General features: G+C 36.7%; 1 protein-coding gene across 1 annotated transcript in view; it reads left to right on the top strand.

Moving 5' to 3' along the window:
* The window catches only part of CWC22 (CWC22 spliceosome associated protein homolog), a 57,689-nt gene that overhangs the window by 2,174 nt on the left and 37,479 nt on the right, over nucleotides 1–18,036 (top strand). The window contains exon 2 of the mRNA XM_047084203.1: nucleotides 14,363–14,501. Within this exon, the coding sequence (XP_046940159.1) occupies nucleotides 14,475–14,501 (27 nt within the window). The 5' untranslated portion in view covers nucleotides 14,363–14,474. The remainder of the gene's footprint in view (nucleotides 1–14,362; nucleotides 14,502–18,036) is intronic.

The raw sequence follows: 18,036 nt of genomic DNA on the forward strand, positions 1-18,036 counted from the left end.
CAAAAATGGTATAAATTACCTTGGCCTGGAGACATTAAGACTGCTGTGATTATAGAAGCTAATCGGAGGAAGAGACTAAGTGGAGAGTCATGTTTAACTTGACTTTAGGCCTAATTGAAATGGATCAGGATAGACAGAGTTCAGCACTTCCACCTGAAAGGTCCTGTGAGTTCTTCCCTCAATTATTTTATCAAGACGGTTTAATTCTAGACTTGGTGACAGGTGCCTCCGTAATGAAATAAAGTGCTTTGTGTCTAGGGATTACTTCATAAATTTCTCCGTGGAGACCACCACTTCCAAGTTTTCTTTAACATTTAGAACATGGCTGGGTGCCGAGGTGGCTTAGTTGTTTAAGCATCTGGCTCCTCATCTCGGCTCAGGTCATGATAGGGTTTGTCGGATGGAGCCCCATGTCGGGCTCTGTGCTGACAGCACAAAGCCTGCTTGGAATTCTCTCTCTCCCTCTGTCTTTCTGCCCCTCCTGCGTGCATGTGCTCTTTCTTTCTCAAAATAAATAAACTTTCTTTAAAAATCTTAAAACGTGGTTTACTAAATAGCTCTTTAATTAATAATCAGAAAGGCCACTTTCAAAGCTGTGCTGAGTGTTGACAGAATGTATTCAGCCCATATACTTATTTAAGCAAGCTGAGGAACACATTTTGGGGGAGAGGGAATAAAGTGGTATGAGTATTCAAAGACATGAAATAGACTCAGTGATTAAACATGGTTTTGTAAGTTGAAGTAACTGCACCTTCAGGATCAGGTTTCCTCTTGCAGTGCCTTTAAAGGAACTGGTATTTTTTTCATCTTCCATAGATTGGAAATTTATTCAGCCCTCCAGGTTAACACGGCATGAAGACAAGGGATGACTCCTGATAGTGCTGTCTTGATGCAGTTGATGACAAACAGCTCAGGGCTTCCTAGAAGTCAGCGTTGATAGTTAAGACAAGTCTGCTGTGGTATTCCTTGGTAAAAGTTGTCTAAGTATCGTTATAGAGAGTTCTTTGTGGGAAGAAATAGGAATAATCAGGGCACCTAGGTGGCTCAGTCAGTTGAGCGTGTGACTTGATTTTGGCTCAGGTCATGATTTAACAGTTAATGGGATCGAGCCCTGCTTCGGACTCTGCGCTGACAGCACAGAGCTTGCTTGGGATTCTCTGTCCCTACCCCACTCGCACACATGTACACACACTCTCTCAAAATAAACACATTAAAAAAACAAGGAATGGGAATAATCATTAGAAGTCCACACGCCCCCTTTTATGTTTAATTTTAGAATTGGAACCTGTGAAGTGGTAAGTACTGTCCTGGGTTCTCAATGTATAGCAGTGACCAAGAATCTCAAAAATTTTTTTCTCATTCAAGGTGTTTCATGCTTTAGCTTCATGAGTCTCATGTTCCATCTCATTTCTGCTCAATCTTATATTCACACCCTGTACTCAAACAACTGAGAATTCCCTAAACTCTTTTTTTATATCTCAGTCTTTACACATGCTGATCTCATTGCCTGAATGACCTCTTTCCCCTTTCACGCGAGAAGTGATTTTTCCCCTTTCCTACTTGTACTTCAGCATTCAGCTTCTGGACCCACTTTCTTCTGTATGCCCCAGACCCACTTAGTTGCACTTCCTCTCTTCCAGAAATACTGTATCTATAACATTGCTACAGCACTTAAGACTTTTCTTCTCTCCTGACTTTAGCAACTTTCATTTCTCAGACCCCAGTTCCTTGTGCGCAGCTTAATGTATGTATCGCATCACTATTAACAGACACTGCCTTTGACCCCCTATTCTTAATTTGTTTCCAAAAAATAGGGGGTAGAGTAAAAAAACAAAAAGACCACAACCATACTGTTCTTTCTCTTAACCTTATACTTTCTTATTTTTTCTATACTACTTTACAACTTCTTAATAGAAGTGTCAGTTTTGGCTTATCCTCATCATTTTTGTTCTAGTTCCATTTACCTGTGTTAGTCCTATACCAAGTGTCTTAATTTTTATGACCTTACAAAAGAGACTCTTCTGCAAAAATTCAAACTTTAACATTAAATGAAAAAGAAAGCATTCAGTGGGTGATAAAGAAGCACTAAAGCTATTTCTTTACTACAAGACTCTTCTTTTACTATCAAGTAAAGTGGTGAGGGTTATGGTATAGATTTGAAATTTAAGGTTTTATCTATTTGTTATTGTGAAAATGGATATAAAACTTAGCTTACTCACTAGACCACGAAAACCCATAATGTTTGTTCAGTGAATGAAGATGCTGGAGTTAGTGAGGAAAGTTCAGTCCTGTTGCTGTGCAGTTGAATTGTGAACCAAAGGGTGTGTGGAGAAACTAAGGCAAGACGAGGTGGGCTTAGGCTGTAAATACAAGTGACTGAGTGATACAAGTAGTAGCAGCAGACTGCTCCCTTAGGATTTGTTTTTATTCAGTAATTACAGGAAGTACGACTGAAGAACTCTTCTCTTAAAGATTTTTATATGGAAACATTGTTGATGCATGAAGCGTTGAGACAGAAATTTCCATTTTAAAAGCTTAGAAGGAGGGCACCTGGGTGGCTCATTCATTTAATTATCTGACTCTTGATTTTAGGTCAGGTCATGATCTCATGGTTCATGGGTTCCAGCCCTATGTTGGGCTCCATACCAGCAGTCCAGAGCCTGCTTAGGATTCTCTCCATCCTTCTCTCCCTCTTTCTCTCTCTTTCTCAATTTGCCCCTCCCCAGCTTGCGTGTGCTCTCTCTCTCAAAATAAATAAATAAACTTAAAAAAAGTTAAGTAGCATATTGAAACGATTATATCACTTTTAATTTCTTTGGTTAAATACAGACCAGTATGGACTGGCTTCATGATATAGGAAATGAATGAGGGATAATACCTCCTCTCAGTTTATAATGAGTAATTTTTATTAAAATGTTAAGAGCTTTTAGATTTTGTCTTTTTTTTTTTTTTTTTTTTTTTTTTTTTACTAATCTGTGTCTTCTTACCGTCATCTTAGGATGTCCCCAAATTGGGGCTGTCTCCCCTGCACAGAGTCAGAGACTAATCAAAGGCCTTTATATTTTGTTTATTCCTCATAAAAAGTCAAATAGTATCCAGGTACTATTTGCACACCTCCCAGCCCTATAATTGAACATGGGAATCTTCAGTCATTCAAATGGTTAGAAGTCAAAGAGCACACCTGGTATATGTATTGACTAGGAAACAATAAGAGTACAGGTCTACAGTTCTTTATTTATAATCTTAGAGCCAGAACTGTTTCGACATTCAGAATTTTTAAGATTTTAAAGAAACACAGTGCATGTATATTTATGAAGTAATAGCCCTTTTGGAATCCCAGGCAATATCTTCCAATCAAACACATTAATATTTCTACAGTTCAACAAATGAAGAGTCACATTTAAGTCTCAGGTTGGTGCAGGTCAAGTTTTGCTGCCAGATGAGTTTCCCACAAGCTTAAGAAAAATCTTTGTGGGGCACCTTGGTGGCTTCGTTGTTTGAGGTCCGACTCTTGATTTTACCTCAGGTCATGATCTCACGGTTCGTAAGTTCGAGCCCTGTGTCAGGTGCTGCGCTGATAGGGTGGAGCCTGCTTGGGATTCTCTCTCCCTCTCTCTCTGTCCCTGCCCTGTTTGTGCTCACTCTCTCTCAAAATAAATAAACTGAAAAAAAAATCTTTGTAAGTTGTGCTGAGCATAGCATAACGTATAGAGTTGTCAAATTCCTATGTTGTATACCTGAAACTAATATAACATTGTGTGTCAACTATCCTTCTATAAAAAAAAAAAAAAAGGAAAGGAAGGAAAAGAAATATTGTATTTTCAGAGCTTTTCAGATTCCATAATTGCAGACAAGGGATCATCACCTGTACCTGGTGACGTTTCCTTATAGTGATAGTAGTGTTCAGATGCTTTTATTTTCTTGAAATTGTGAACCTATGCTGAAATCAGATTACATCATTTGTCCTTGTGTGGTATATAATGCAGCATATTTCTCACCAATATGTATGCATTTTTAAAAATAACAAGAAACAATAGTAGGAAAGCAATTCTCTTAAAAGGATTTTTCCTTCAATACAGATATGTAAAGGCCATAGACATCTTATCATATATTAAGAAATGTGGCCAATCTGTTTTTAGTATCTTTTCCCTGGGAAGGAAAATTGCCTTGTGGAAGGGCCAGGGGCTTGGGTCCTCTTTGGGGATTTTCTTGAGGATCCTACTACTATCTCCTTCCCATTTCAGTTTTGTATTTAGAACATATTTAAACTGGTTTTTCTTTTGAATACTGCGTAATATTACCATTTTCCCTTATTGAGCAACTAAGATTGTTTTTTTTTTAACTCTGTTACCATGTTTGACATTTGTCAAGTGTGCTGTTACTGTGTAGAATGCAGTAGAGCAACCTGAAGGAAAGGGAATGGACTTTGTTGACTTCCTTTTAATTTATGACAGTTACAGCAAGTCACGTTGGTTGAGGATGCCTTGGGGACAACGGGGACAACGGTAGGAGTGCTCAACAGAAATCATTGAGAAAGCAGTGCATTACAGCCATTAGTTGACGTTTTCATCATCTGAACTTTTAAGATAATTACAGAATTTACAATTTCATAGTTTCCAGTTAACAATCTAAAGTGCATCCTACAAACATTATTAAATATTTTGCCTTCTGATGCTTGCTGACACTGATGGGAAAATAATTTTTAAACTACCATCTTCTTATCATAAAATGCCCTCGTTGTTCAGGAGAGCAGGTGTGGTTTTGCTGAGTTGCTTACTTGTGACAAGGAGAGAGAAATTTAATAATTCATCATAAAATCCACATAGTGATACTAAGAAGAGCAGCGAGAGCTATAAACTCTAGATAAATCGCTCTCATTGCAGGAATTTCCAATTAGTCTAAGTATCAAGCATGCACATGTTGAACTCCCAGAATTTCCTTATGGGCGTATTCTGTATAAATCTGGACGATAATAGGACTTTATGCATTTTTTGTTAGAATTGTAGTAGCAGTCTACTTTGTAAAATTGTCAATTTCACAGTTACATTTTGGGACATGGAAATCTAACAGAGTGTGCTTGATTGGCAGAAAATTATTTGGTGATGATGGTTGAATGGTAGAAAGGAAAAGATGACACACACTGATGAGAAAGAAAACTCATTACATTTAGATAAGTAAGGTAATTTGAAATAAAATACACAGAAAATTGCTGTGTATATGTGTGTGTAGGTAAGTTGAGAAGAGAAACCAGGTTTCAGAACCAAGGATAGCCAAGGAAAATGGTGAATCTTGCACAGTGGAGTCAAGTGACTTATTTGCTTATACTGTACATGGTCAGAGTGAATTCCGGCTATGCTAATTAAACAAAGGGAACCTTTAAAGTATTATTTTGCATCTTTAAAAAGAAGTGGGTAGGGCTTTATATTAATATCAAAACCTTTGCTATCTGAAACTTCGGAAAAATGGGTCAGTTTAGGATAGGAAGATTTTCTGTATAGTAGAGACTATATCTGTTTACATTTTATAGTTTACCAATATTGTATCCATATATTAATGTTGTCATTTTCATTGGGATGCAATATCAGATGGTTTTGGCATCAGATAAACCATCTAGATTTTAGCTCTGCCATTTACTAGCTATAATTTACTTGGACACATTGTTTCAACTCTTTGAACCTCAGTTCTCCCATTGAAAATATGGCTAAAAAATTAACAAAGCAAGGTAATTGTGAGGATTGAATAAGAATATATAAATGAAATGCCTAGTGTTGTATTTTTGCGGCTGCAGTAATTTATCATTATTTATTGCTATTGTTATCTTAATCTAAATTACACATTTCAGACTTCTAAAGTATATGTAGTTAATTGTTCATTTCTGGGATATCTCAGGAATATCATTGTAATGTGCTATATAGACTCTATTAGTGTCAAGGGTAGATTAGTTTGTTGAAGAGCTACTGTGTACATTGGCAGTTCTCCCATTGGCTGGTTTTGAACGGTGATGGTTAGTCTACATTCACCACTGCACATCAGCTTCAGGACATTCATCATTATATTATTCTAAAATGACTTTTGTATCAATGGAATACATGTTTATAAGTTGAGGAAAATATTAAAGTTCATATATTACTAGCATTAGAGCTTAAAGTATCTCCATTATCAGGGCGCCTGGGTGGCGCAGTCGGTTAAGCGTCCGACTTCAGCCAGGTCACGATCTCGCGGTCCGTGAGTTCGAGCCCCGCGTCGGGCTCTGGGCTGATGGCTCAGAGCCTGGAGCCTGCTTCCGATTCTGTGTCTCCCTCTCTCTCTGCCCCTCCCCCGTTCATGCTCTCTCTCTGTCCCAAAAATAAATAAACATTGAAAAAAAATTAAAAAAAAAAAAAGTATCTCCATTATCAACTTGGGCACAGTATTTAGGTAACAGGTGATTTTGAAATGAGTCTTATTTCAGGTACATACTAAGATAAGTTCTCTTGGATGGAAAATATGTAATAAGGATTTAAGTAATTCTGAGAGTCTGTGTCCCACCGTATTTTCATTCTTCCCCTCCCCGTCCAAAAACCTGGATGTAAACATGCTAATAATTTTAGCAAGTTGACAATTGAACTGGATTAGAAAATGTTCTCTTCCATTATTTCATCCCTTATTCAGAAATAAGAACTTCAGCCTACCTCCATTTTAGAAGGAAAGTTGGGTAGAGTTTATTAGTCAGTTGAGTTAGTACTGAATTCAAGTTGGTAAAGTGGGTTCTACTATATAAATACATCCCCTTTTAGAGAAGGGAAAGTGTTCAACTCAGGATCTAAACAAGGGCCACACACTAAATCTGTTGTCTCTTTTGTTCTATAATAGCTATCCTCCTTTTTTTCTTTTTTCTTTTTTTGTCCCCCATGGCATTGAATTATTTGAGAAACTGGATCATTAGGCTTGTATGTGAAAGCTCACTAGTGAATAATCACCAATGACATACCTCATTAGCTGTCAAAGTTTAGTATTAATATGCAGCAAAGGAGACAGTATACTGTGGAGGACCATGGAGCATCTCAAAAAGGTGGTTTAAGAACGGGTACTTACTATCTTTGTGAGACTAGAGGTTAGTTATCAGATCATCTTGGCAGTGATTGGGCAGAATTTGAATTTGTAAACTAGCGAGTTGCTGGGACAGTAAATGGTCATATCTTTAAAACTTATGGGTCCTTGCAGACATCATTTTGTGGTCTTACTTTGGAACAGATGGGTCTAAAGTAACTAGAAATAAGAGTATGACCTTAGCTAATCCATGATAAGTATATTGTGACTTAAACTGGCATAATATTTATGTTTTTCAAGTTAGCAGAATCCATTTTATAAGTAGTAGTTTCTGTTTCAGTTGTCAATTCTCCCTTCATAGCTGCCATCAGGGTTATTTTTTAACTTTATTAGTACCTCTGCTTACTCAGCCTCAGCTGCAGAACAGGCCATTATCTTCTGGAGATACGATCAATCAATAGCTACACTGTCTTTCAGTGGGTCATGATCATGTATCAAGTTTGTGATCGTCCTAGTATGTCTAGTGCCATGTTTTCTTGACGTTTATGTTAAACGATTGTTTGGCATCATGGTGGATGCACTGCATTTAAGACTGTAGAGATCACACCTTGGTGATTGAAACATAGACAGACTCTAGGACCAGGATTATTATATTATCCCTTATTTCCCGTAATCTGAACCTTTCGTAGAAAATAACCAAGTGACTTTTCTTACAAGTTGGATATGAGTTATTTTACTTTGTCAGTATCTAAAGAATTAATACCATATCTGGAGATTGTCAAGGACAAGGATTTTGAAGTACCATGATTAAAAGACCTAAGTGTCTACTAATCATTTAGAATTATGTTGCCCAATATGGTAACCACTAGCCAGCCACATATGGCTATTCAAATTAAAAGTAAACTTAATTATAAAATTATAAAATTATAATATTAATTTTCTCAAATCCATTGGGCACATTTGAAGTGCTCAATAACCACATGTGGCCAGTGGCCATTGTGTTAATGAAGTGGCTACTGACAGTGCAGAATATGAACCTTTCCATTAATGTAGAAAGTTCCATTGTACAGATTTAGAAGCATCAACCAGCAAGGAGAGAAAAAATAAATAACCAAGAGGATAAAAAACAAAAATACACAAAGAAGTGCATTATCATCAGTGGTTTCTATCATCAGGGGAAGGAGGGCCTTATTCTGTAGCCTTGGTCAGAAGTAGTTTTCAGTGTTTTCTGCTTCTGGACCAAAAAAGTCCTTGAAATCAGTCGCAGGTGATGTGTGGTGGTGATGATGGCAGCAGCATCCATCAGGTTATTTCCTGTAAATAGTAAACAGAACTAGGTGGAGTCTTTCACAGATTCTTTTGATGTTCCTTCTGGACAGTTCACTTCCTAATGTTTATAGAAGGAGTGTTTAGATGAATGTAGGGAAGCAAAAACTGCTGTGTACAATAAGTAACTCTGATTAATTTATATAATAATAATAGAACCCAAAGAGAATGGAATCCTCCACTGAAGTATACTATAGTCTCAATTTTATAGGGACTTAGTCACTGGTTATCCTGGAAATAAGAACAAATTAAGGACATTCATAGTTTTCTAGGCTTTTAATTTTTCCATCAAATATATTCCAGATCTCACTAATTAATAAGCTTATTTAAACTTACAGGCAAATATTTTTACAGAAGTTATTTTAGTCTTTATATATGAATGTATATTAAATTTGTGTCCAGTTTACCTAGGAAGGCTGAACTTCTCTGTTGATGTAGGTTTTTTCTCTTCCTTTCTCAATTTTTCATGTTTTATATTAATTTTAAGAATAATAAAAGCATTTTCTAAACATATTTTATCATCTGGGTGACTCCATTTTAGTGCTTATGTTTGTTTGTGGCCATGTTGCAGTAGGTAATGTTACTTTAATTATCATGGCATATATCTTTTTTTTTTTTTTATATATGAAATTTATTGACAAATTGGTTTCCATACAACACCCAGTGCTCATCCCAAAAGGTGCCCTCCTCAATACCCATCACCCACCCTCCCCTCCCTCCCACCCCCCATCAACCCTCAGTTTGTTCTCAGTTTTTAACAGTCTCTTATGCTTTGGCTCTCTCCCACTCTAACCTCTTTTTTTTTTTTTTCCTTCCCCTCCCCCATGGGTTCCTGTTAAGTTTCTCAGGATCCACATAAGAGTGAAACCATATGGTATCTGTCTTTCTCTGTATGGCTTATTTCACTTAGCATTACACTCTCCAGTTCCATCCACGTTGCTACAAAAGGCCATATTTCATTTTTTCTCATTGCCACGTAGTATTCCATTGTGTATATATACCACAATTTCTTTACCCATTCATCAGTTGATGGACATTTAGGCTCTTTCCATAATTTGGCTATTGTTGAGAGTGCTGCTATGAACATTGGGGTACAAGTGCCCCTATGCATCAGTACTCCTGTATCCCTTGGGTAAATTCCTAGCAGTGCTATTGCTCGGTCATAGGGTAGGTCTATTTTTAATTTTCTGAGGAACCTCCACACTGCTTTCCAGAGCGGCTGCACCAATTTGCATTCCCACCAACAGTGCAAGAGGGTTCCCGTTTCTCCACATCCTCTCCAGCATCTATAGTCTCCTGATTGGTTCATTTTGGCCACTCTGACTGGCGTGAGGTGATACCTGAGTGTGGTTTTGATTTGTATTTCCCTGATAAGGAGCGACGCTGAACATCTTTTCATGTGCCTGTTGGCCATCTGGATGTCTTCTTTAGAGAAGTGTCTATTCATGTTTTCTGCCCATTTCTTCACTGGGTTATTTGTTTTTCGGGTGTGGAGTTTGGTGAGCTCTTTATAGATTTTAGATACTAGCCCTTTGTCCGATATGTCATTTGCAAATATCTTTTCCCAATCCGTTGGTTGCCTTTTAGTTTTGTTGGTTGTTTCCTTTGCTGTGCAGAAGCTTTTTATCTTCATAAGGTCCCAGTAATTCACTTTTGCTTTTAATTCCCTTGCCTTTGGGGATGTGTCGAGTAAGAGATTGCTACGGCTGAGGTCAGAGAGGTCTTTTCCTGCTTTCTCCTCTAAGGTTCTGATGGTTTCCTGTCTCACATTTAGGTCCTTTATCCATTTTGAGTTTATTTTTCATGGCATATATCTTAAACTCCCACAGAACCTGTGCTGCGGCAATCAGTGCATTACCACTGAGAATTTTCTCCCTATGAATTGTGCCCAAAATTTCTCATTTAAAAATCACTGCTTATTGATATTCTTTTGCACACATATATATGCTTCTTACCGTGAGTTAGTAAGGATTAATACATTTGGAATGTATGTGTTCCTTTCCAAATGATTTTTGACTAGACATTATAAAGGAGGTAGGCTATGAAGTCTCTGTATTTTACCTAAAGTAAAGTACAATTTTACTCTCAATTTATGGCAAATTGAGAACCAAGATTTCTCATCCAAAATTGGAAAGCTGAGGCAAACTGGTGATGAGTTGGATATTGGAAACACATCGGGGATACTTTCATGAAACCAGCATGCCTAGGCATCCCTTTTCCCCTACACATCTGATGTAGTAAGTCAGGTAGGCCCCAATATATGTACTAGTAATTCTATACACAAGTGTTCATAATTTAATTACTTTTAACATAAAGAACTAGGGAACCAGTTTTACATTAAGTAATGATTTGAATGAAACTGGCATTTGCAAAAAAAAAAAAAAAAAAACTTAACCACCCACTTTGCTTGAGCAGCTTAGTGCTGTGCTTTTCATTATAGATTTACTTTTTAGAACTAGAATATAATAAGCTCAGTGTGGGCAGGGGATTTTGATATGGCTGTTCATTGCTGTCTAGCCAGTGCCTAGAAAGGTGCCTGGCAAAATAACAGAAGTAGTAAATATTATTTGTTCTTGAATGAGTGTATAGATAAATGATGCTGGGTGATAAAGGTGATAAGTATTTGTTAGAAATGATATAATGATTGGGCTAGTGGGGGTAAAAACCATCACCTTTAAGTAAAAGTTAATTGAGTGAAATTTTGAGTTTCATGGCTCTATACGTTTATAGCCATAAATACAGGAATGAGTCATGTCAAAAAAAGTCATGAAATTTGTGTAATACGGCACAGTCATCTTGTCTGAGAAGGCACATGGGACCTAAAACCCAGTGGAGACAAGATCATGCCTTCAGGGTCGGATCCACCTGAGGTGAGAGAGAAGTAGCTTCTGTTTGAGTTGTTTGTTCATTAATATTTAATAACAGAGTTAGATTTAGGTCTGCCATCTTGTTTTTTTTCCTCCTTCTGTTTTTTGTTCCTTTGCTCTATCTTGCCCTTTTAAATTAATTTTAAATTTTAAATTTAAATATTTTTAAATTCTATTTTAAGTTATCTACAGGCTTTTTAGCTATATTTTTTAACATTACTTTTGCAGTCATTGTTCTAGGGGAAACAATATGTATCCTTAACTTTCCATAACTTTCTTAGATTTGATATTAATTACTACCACTTCACAAAAAACTTAGAAATCTTGGATCATGTAGGTCTATCTTACCTCCTCCTATATATGCTACCTAATGTGTCTATTTCAACTACATACACTATAACCCCTCAAGATGTTTTTTTTTAATAAGTGCATTTATTTATTTTGAGAGAGGGAGGGTCATAGAGGAAGAGAATCCCAAGCAGGCTCTGCTGCACCAGCAGCATGGAGCCTGACGTGGGGCTCAAACTCATGAACTGTGAAATCATGACCTGAGCCAAAACCAACAGTCAGATGCTTAACTGACTGAGCCACCCAGGTGACCCTCAAGATGTTATTTTTACTTTAAACAGACCTATGTATTTTAAGTGAAGGAAAAAGTAGTCTTTTATACTTCCTGAAAAAGTCACCATTTCCAGTGTTCTTCATTACTTTCTGAAGTCTCCATTGGTGTCATTTCCCTAAAGCCTGAGAACTGCAGCATTTCTTGGAGAATGGGTCTGCTGGTGCTGCATTCTGTTTCTCTTAGTTTTCTTTTGTTTGTTTTAATTAGTAAATGTCTTTATCTTCATTCTTAATATTATTTTTGTTAGAATCTTAGGGTAGCAGGTTTTTTTTAATCTTTCAGCACTTAAGATTGTCTTCTAGTCTCCTTAGTTTCTGATGAGAAGTCAGAAATAATTTGAACAGTTATTTCCCTGTATGACTGTGTGTATAGGCATGGTTTTCTTTATATTTATCCTATCTAGGATTATCTGTGCTTCATGAATCTGTAAATTTATGCCTTTTGCCAAATTTGGGGGGAAATTTGGCTATTTCTTAAAGTATTTTTTTCCTATACCATTTTTTTCCTTCATGAACTTTGATTACATGTAGATTAGGCCTTTTGATAATTGTCCTACATGTCCCTGTTCATTAATTTTTTTGTCTGTTTCTAGATTGGATACTTTTTATCTCTTAGATTATATAATTTCATTGACTTTCTATTATATCCATTTTGCCTTAGGTTTGGCTAACCAGTGAGTTTTTCACTTCATATATTTTTCAGTTCTAAAATTTCATTTTGGTTCTATTCTTTTCATTGTTGTTTTTGTTTGCTTTTGTTTGTTTCATTTTTGCTGAAATTTCCTGTGTATTCCTTGCAAGTGAGTTTTCCTTTGTGCTTTGGAATATGCTTCAAAAACCTTGTATGCCAATTCCAACATCTGGGCCATCTTAATGTTGGTCTTTGATTATCTTTTTTTTTAAAGATTGGACCACAGTTTTCTGATAACTTTTTTAATTGTATTCTGGTCATTATAACTGTTAGTTAAGACTGTACATTCTGTTACTTTCCTCTGAGGAGTGGTGACTTTTTAGACAATTAACTTGATTAGACTTAAATTGCAAATTCTGTCTCTTAGGCAGCTATTCATATCACAGTTCGGTTCTTTGATCCTGAGTACTGTTTTGTTCATGTGTTGGTTCAGAGGTGGTCAGAGATTTGGGCACATGCGGCTCCTCTTCTCGGGCTCTCTCCCTTCTGAGAGTCCCCTAGCAGCATGCTAATCTAACTGCAGCTACAAATACTTAATTGGTGGTGTGCTTTAGGCTGCAATTATACTTTATACGTTAAGTTTGTAGAGAATTTCATATATATTGCTCTTAATAACCTTGATACCATGCTAACCACTGTAATAGAAACTTTTCTTGATTTAGTGATCTGTGTATATCCCTATCTGCATTAAATGATAGCAACTCTGTGTCACTTTATAGTGTTAGTATTATTTTTGTGTATGTGGTCTAGTGGAAAGAAAATTTAATTGGGTGTCCTTAGGCTAAGTTTCCAGTTGTAGGTCTGCCATTAACTGGTAGTATTGCTTAGGACATTGAAATAACTTATCTGACCTTCATTATTTTTATCTATAAAAAGAAGGAATTGGACTAGATAATCTATAAACCTTTCTGGCATTCAAGCTTAAAAATTTTCCTAGTTGTATTCAATTATTTTGGTACTGGCACAGTTCTTTCTCTGTATTTTCTACCTCTTTTAAATCTCTTATTTTCTACCCTTTCATTTGATTTTTGTTGATTTCATTACCTTACACCAAACCATAAACCATTTAGATACATAATTAAAATAAAATACTTAAATGACAGTTCTGTGTTAACATAACTAGCAATTCAGCATTTTTCAAAAATTCCTAAAATGTAATTAACAGATAGATATCGGAAAACTTTTATTTTAGCATTTAACATTGGTGACTAGGTTTATTTTGAGCCAAATACTTAGTTCTCATGTCTGAATATATCTGAAGTCATGTACCTTTGATAGATTACATTAAAACTTAATTACTTATATTTTTATGTAGAGCATATTTATTTCTGAGTGATCATTATTACAAGATAATGATAATTGGATATTTCATTCTTAGTCTATATAGAAACATGGGATATTTTGTACTCGGTTTATATAGACTTTATCTTATATCATTTCCTTTGTTTACTTGTTTAGTGTAATACCACAGCACTGTTTTATGATGTAGGTATAGGTTTCCCTCAATGAAAACGATTTGAATAAAGTTATCTGACATCAGTTATTAAATTTTGTTCCTTTCCATCATTAGACTAAAATACCTTATGGTGTTTAATTGTTATTATTTGCTCTCTTATTCAGAGTCTGTTCTACATATGTGTTCTTTATACATTGTTATGTGGAACCATTTAAGGACTTTTTAAATTTTTATATAATTATTGATTATATATCTGTGCCTAGTGATTAAGAAAAATAAGATGGTCAAGTGTTCATTGTGTGGAAATAATATGTTGTTATTTCACATACATTTTATCGATGTTAACAAAACTTTCTTTGGTCTATTTCACAGGTAACGTTTGCAGACAGAAAAAGTAAACTGTCAAGGAATTCATACTGTTTGGTACCAGTTATTTGGACCAACTTAAGGAGTCTTTGATTTATCAGACCACTGTCAACAAAAAATGAAAAGTAGTGTGGCACAGATAAAAGTAAGTGTTTGAAATTTATAATGAAGAACATAAGCTTGTAGTCCATTATCCTTTAATCAAAAATGCATTTACATAAATAGGACATTAGAAACAGACATTGTACGCATATCTAACTTAGACAATTTCAAATGTAGATCCTTGGTCAGATAGAAGCAATAGTGTGCAAGAGGACAAGTGAGAAGAGAACATGCGGGACGTGTGCACATATATGTGTCCATGTACATGTGAGTGTATATCAATGCCTGCACAAATCAAGAAAGTACATGTGAGTGAGCACATGCAGAAGAAAAGTAAATAACAGGGCAAGAGAATCCACCATTCTTAAAGAGCATACTTTCCTGAATGAGCATGAAATGGGGGACAGGTGTCTGCTTCCTCAGTTGATCATAGTTCCTGCATGTCTATCTGCAAGTGAGCCTTTTATTGAATATTTCATATGCATAAATGAGTTCTTTATTGTGTCATCCTTTACTTAGACATTATACATTTATTTATTTAACAGATAGTCACTAAATTCTTAATTATGTCCCAGTGACTGTTCTAAGTACTTTAGGTAAAGTGGTAAACAAAACAGAAATCCTTGGTTTTGTGGAGTTTGCATTCTAGTAGGGGAAGACAAAATAAATTATAAAATTAATACATAAGTAATTTCTATGGTATGGTACAGTGTTAAGTGTTAGATTCGGGCTGTAGACAAAAGAAATAGGATAAGGTTGATCGTTAGCATTGGAAGTTGCAATTTTTAATAGGGACCCACTGAAAAAGTAGCTATCTGAGCAAAAACTTGAAGGATATGAGGAAGTCAGCCATGCAGATGACCAGGAGAAGCATGTGCCAGGCAGAGTAAACAACAAGTATGAAGACGGAGTGTAGTGTGGCTGAAGCAGGCTGTAAGAAAGGTAGAGTGGTAGATACAGTCAGAGCAGTAACAGAACCAGTAACTCCATCTACTTTCAGAGCTGCTCCTCTGCCTGTTACTGGACTTAGCAGGAGAACAAACCATTCCACTTTTTTTCAGTTTCACAGATCTACAAGCAGGCGCGTCATTTCTTGGGGCTTAGAGTCAGTAAAGGGGAGGGTATATTTTTAATTATAGATCTAGGCACTGCTCCCTTCCTCTCTCCCCCACCACCCCTGTACCCCTAAACTTTCTTCTTTAAAGAGAACCAGTAGACCGAGCTTAACAGTGGACACCAGGCACTGAGGCAGGCTCTGCTGCAATCTTTTCTAAATCCTGTTGACTGTTGTACTGTCGAGCAGAAGGCTAGGTAGACACCCAGCCCGTCCTTGCATCTCTTTTGGTGGGAACTCACTGTCTCAAGCAGACCCATCTATCAGTAGATACCTTCATATATTGTTCTGGAATCTGCTTCCTTGGGACTTGTACTCGTTGGTCCAGTGGCACTTAAGCAGTTGCTTAATTGTGGGCCTAGTAGGTTGCAGACTATACTAAGAGCCGGGGACATAAAGAAAAAGGAGACCTGGTGTGTAACTGGCTCTTGACTGACAAGAGCACTCAGGTTTAGTCGGATACTTTTTTCACAGAGGGAGACAAGTTTAGTCTTTCTCAGGATCCTCTTCCTGCTCCTCGTATACTGTGCTTCTCCACCTTTGCCTCCTGTGGTCCTGCTGAGTCCTCTGTGGCATCCCCCTAGGCTGAGAGTGGCTATCTTCAGTCACATGCCCTTCAGGCTTGATGGCTCAGCTCTCTCTGCTGGTACTCAATCTAGTCTGCCTCCCTTTTTCCATCCTTTTAGCTACAGGCAGGTCCAAAAGCTGGGTGGGGCCCATTTTTACCTCAGGTGAAGCTCACATCTTCCTTTAATGTTCTGCTAGGTTCAGGAGGCTTTAGCTGAGGATTCCTTGTTTTTCCATTGAGTCTTACTGCAGCCTCCTTAGCTATCTAGAAGCAAGTTACCCACCTATTGCCAGCCCTTCCTCTCCTTGCTCTTAAAGACTTGTTCCCTGAGGCTAATGGATGCTCAGAGGTCTGGATTCAGGGTTTCTGCTCCACTCACCTTCATATACTGCTCTGTTTATATTGTTAGAGACTGTAGGTAACTGTATGATATAAACATTTGTTTTGCTTAATGAACAACTTAGAGAATTTTTTAAGGTAATTGTGACAATATATTATTTTCAACTGCTACTCTGACTTATAATCTGAACTTTATGATAAAGGAAATAGGAAAATTCAGGTTATTATTTGGATCGCATGTCAAAAATGAGTGAAATCTCGTTCATCTACCAAATCCGAGTTCAAATCCTCCTCTACCCACTGTCATCCCTCAGTATTCAGTACTGTTCCCTACTCAAGATGTCCTGTTAGCACTTCTATGTGTGCCAGTCACGTTAACTTGATCATATTTACGAAATTCTGATTCACGACTTCAATATTTTTGGTTTCCCCCCATGCCTACAACAGATGTTGCGGAGATGTGTTAAAAATCATTAGCAAAGAACTGAGGCCTTTTCCCTAATGTAATCAAAATAATTGCTGTGCCTTATAAAAGAAAAAGTAGACCATGCAGTTTTGTTGAGTTCTCTCTCTCCTCCTCCTGTCCTCCTCTTCTTCCTCCTCTTCATCCTCCTCTTTTTCTTCTTCTTTTTATCTCTTTTGTTCTCTCAGGAACATACAATCTGATATGTTTAATTACGGAAATCTTTGCAATCATCTCTCTCCCATAAGATCCTAAGTTCACTGAGGGTTTTTCCTATCTTGTGTATCCTCCAGAGTATCTACACAGGAAGAGCTGTGTCCTGTAATAAATGATCAGTGAATACTATGTTTGATGTTGCCATGAATCTAATGAATCTTGTGCTCCATTTTAGGTTTAGGATCTTGGTGTCAGGTTTTGTAGAAATCTATGTCCTACATACTGAACAAATGTCCTACTTCATTGTGTTGCTAAGGGAAATAATTTTTAAAACTTTCTTATATGCATTAGAAACATAGAAACAGATTTTAAGATAGTTGTATTCAGTATAAAATAGTAGCCAAACTATGGCTACTGTAAATTATAAATTTTGATCACATGCTAATTCACCTATATACAATAGTTTGTATATACTATTAGAAAAATTCAATAGTTGTGGGGGGGAGAAAAATTCAATAGTTAATGAGATTGTTTGGCAATATATTTATGAGAATGTTAGATTCAAACTGCTGTTAATTAGACGTTCATAAAACAAGAAGTTGAAGTTTGTATTTCTGTGCAGTATAACTTTCTATTTTTTTTAATTTTTTTTTTTTACATTTACTCATTTTTGAGAGACAGACAGAGACAGAGCACAAGCAGGGGAGGGGCAGAGAGAGGGAGACACAGAATCTGAATCAGGCTCCAGGCTCCCAGCTATCAGCACAGCGCCCGACATGGGGCTCGAACTCACAAACCGCGAGATCGACCTGAGCCAAAATCAGATGCACAACTGACTGAGCCACCCAGGCACCCCATAACTTTCTATTTTGAAATGTATCTTTTTCCTATTAAGGAGGCAAGCATATAAATATGCAGAACAAGTTGCTCATTATTTG

This window comes from Lynx rufus, unplaced genomic scaffold (genome assembly GCF_022079265.1).
Source record: "Lynx rufus isolate CCGP_SWC_20201006 ecotype Redwood Valley unplaced genomic scaffold, mLynRuf1.p SCAF_2, whole genome shotgun sequence".
NCBI classification, from domain to species: Eukaryota; Metazoa; Chordata; class Mammalia; order Carnivora; family Felidae; genus Lynx; species Lynx rufus.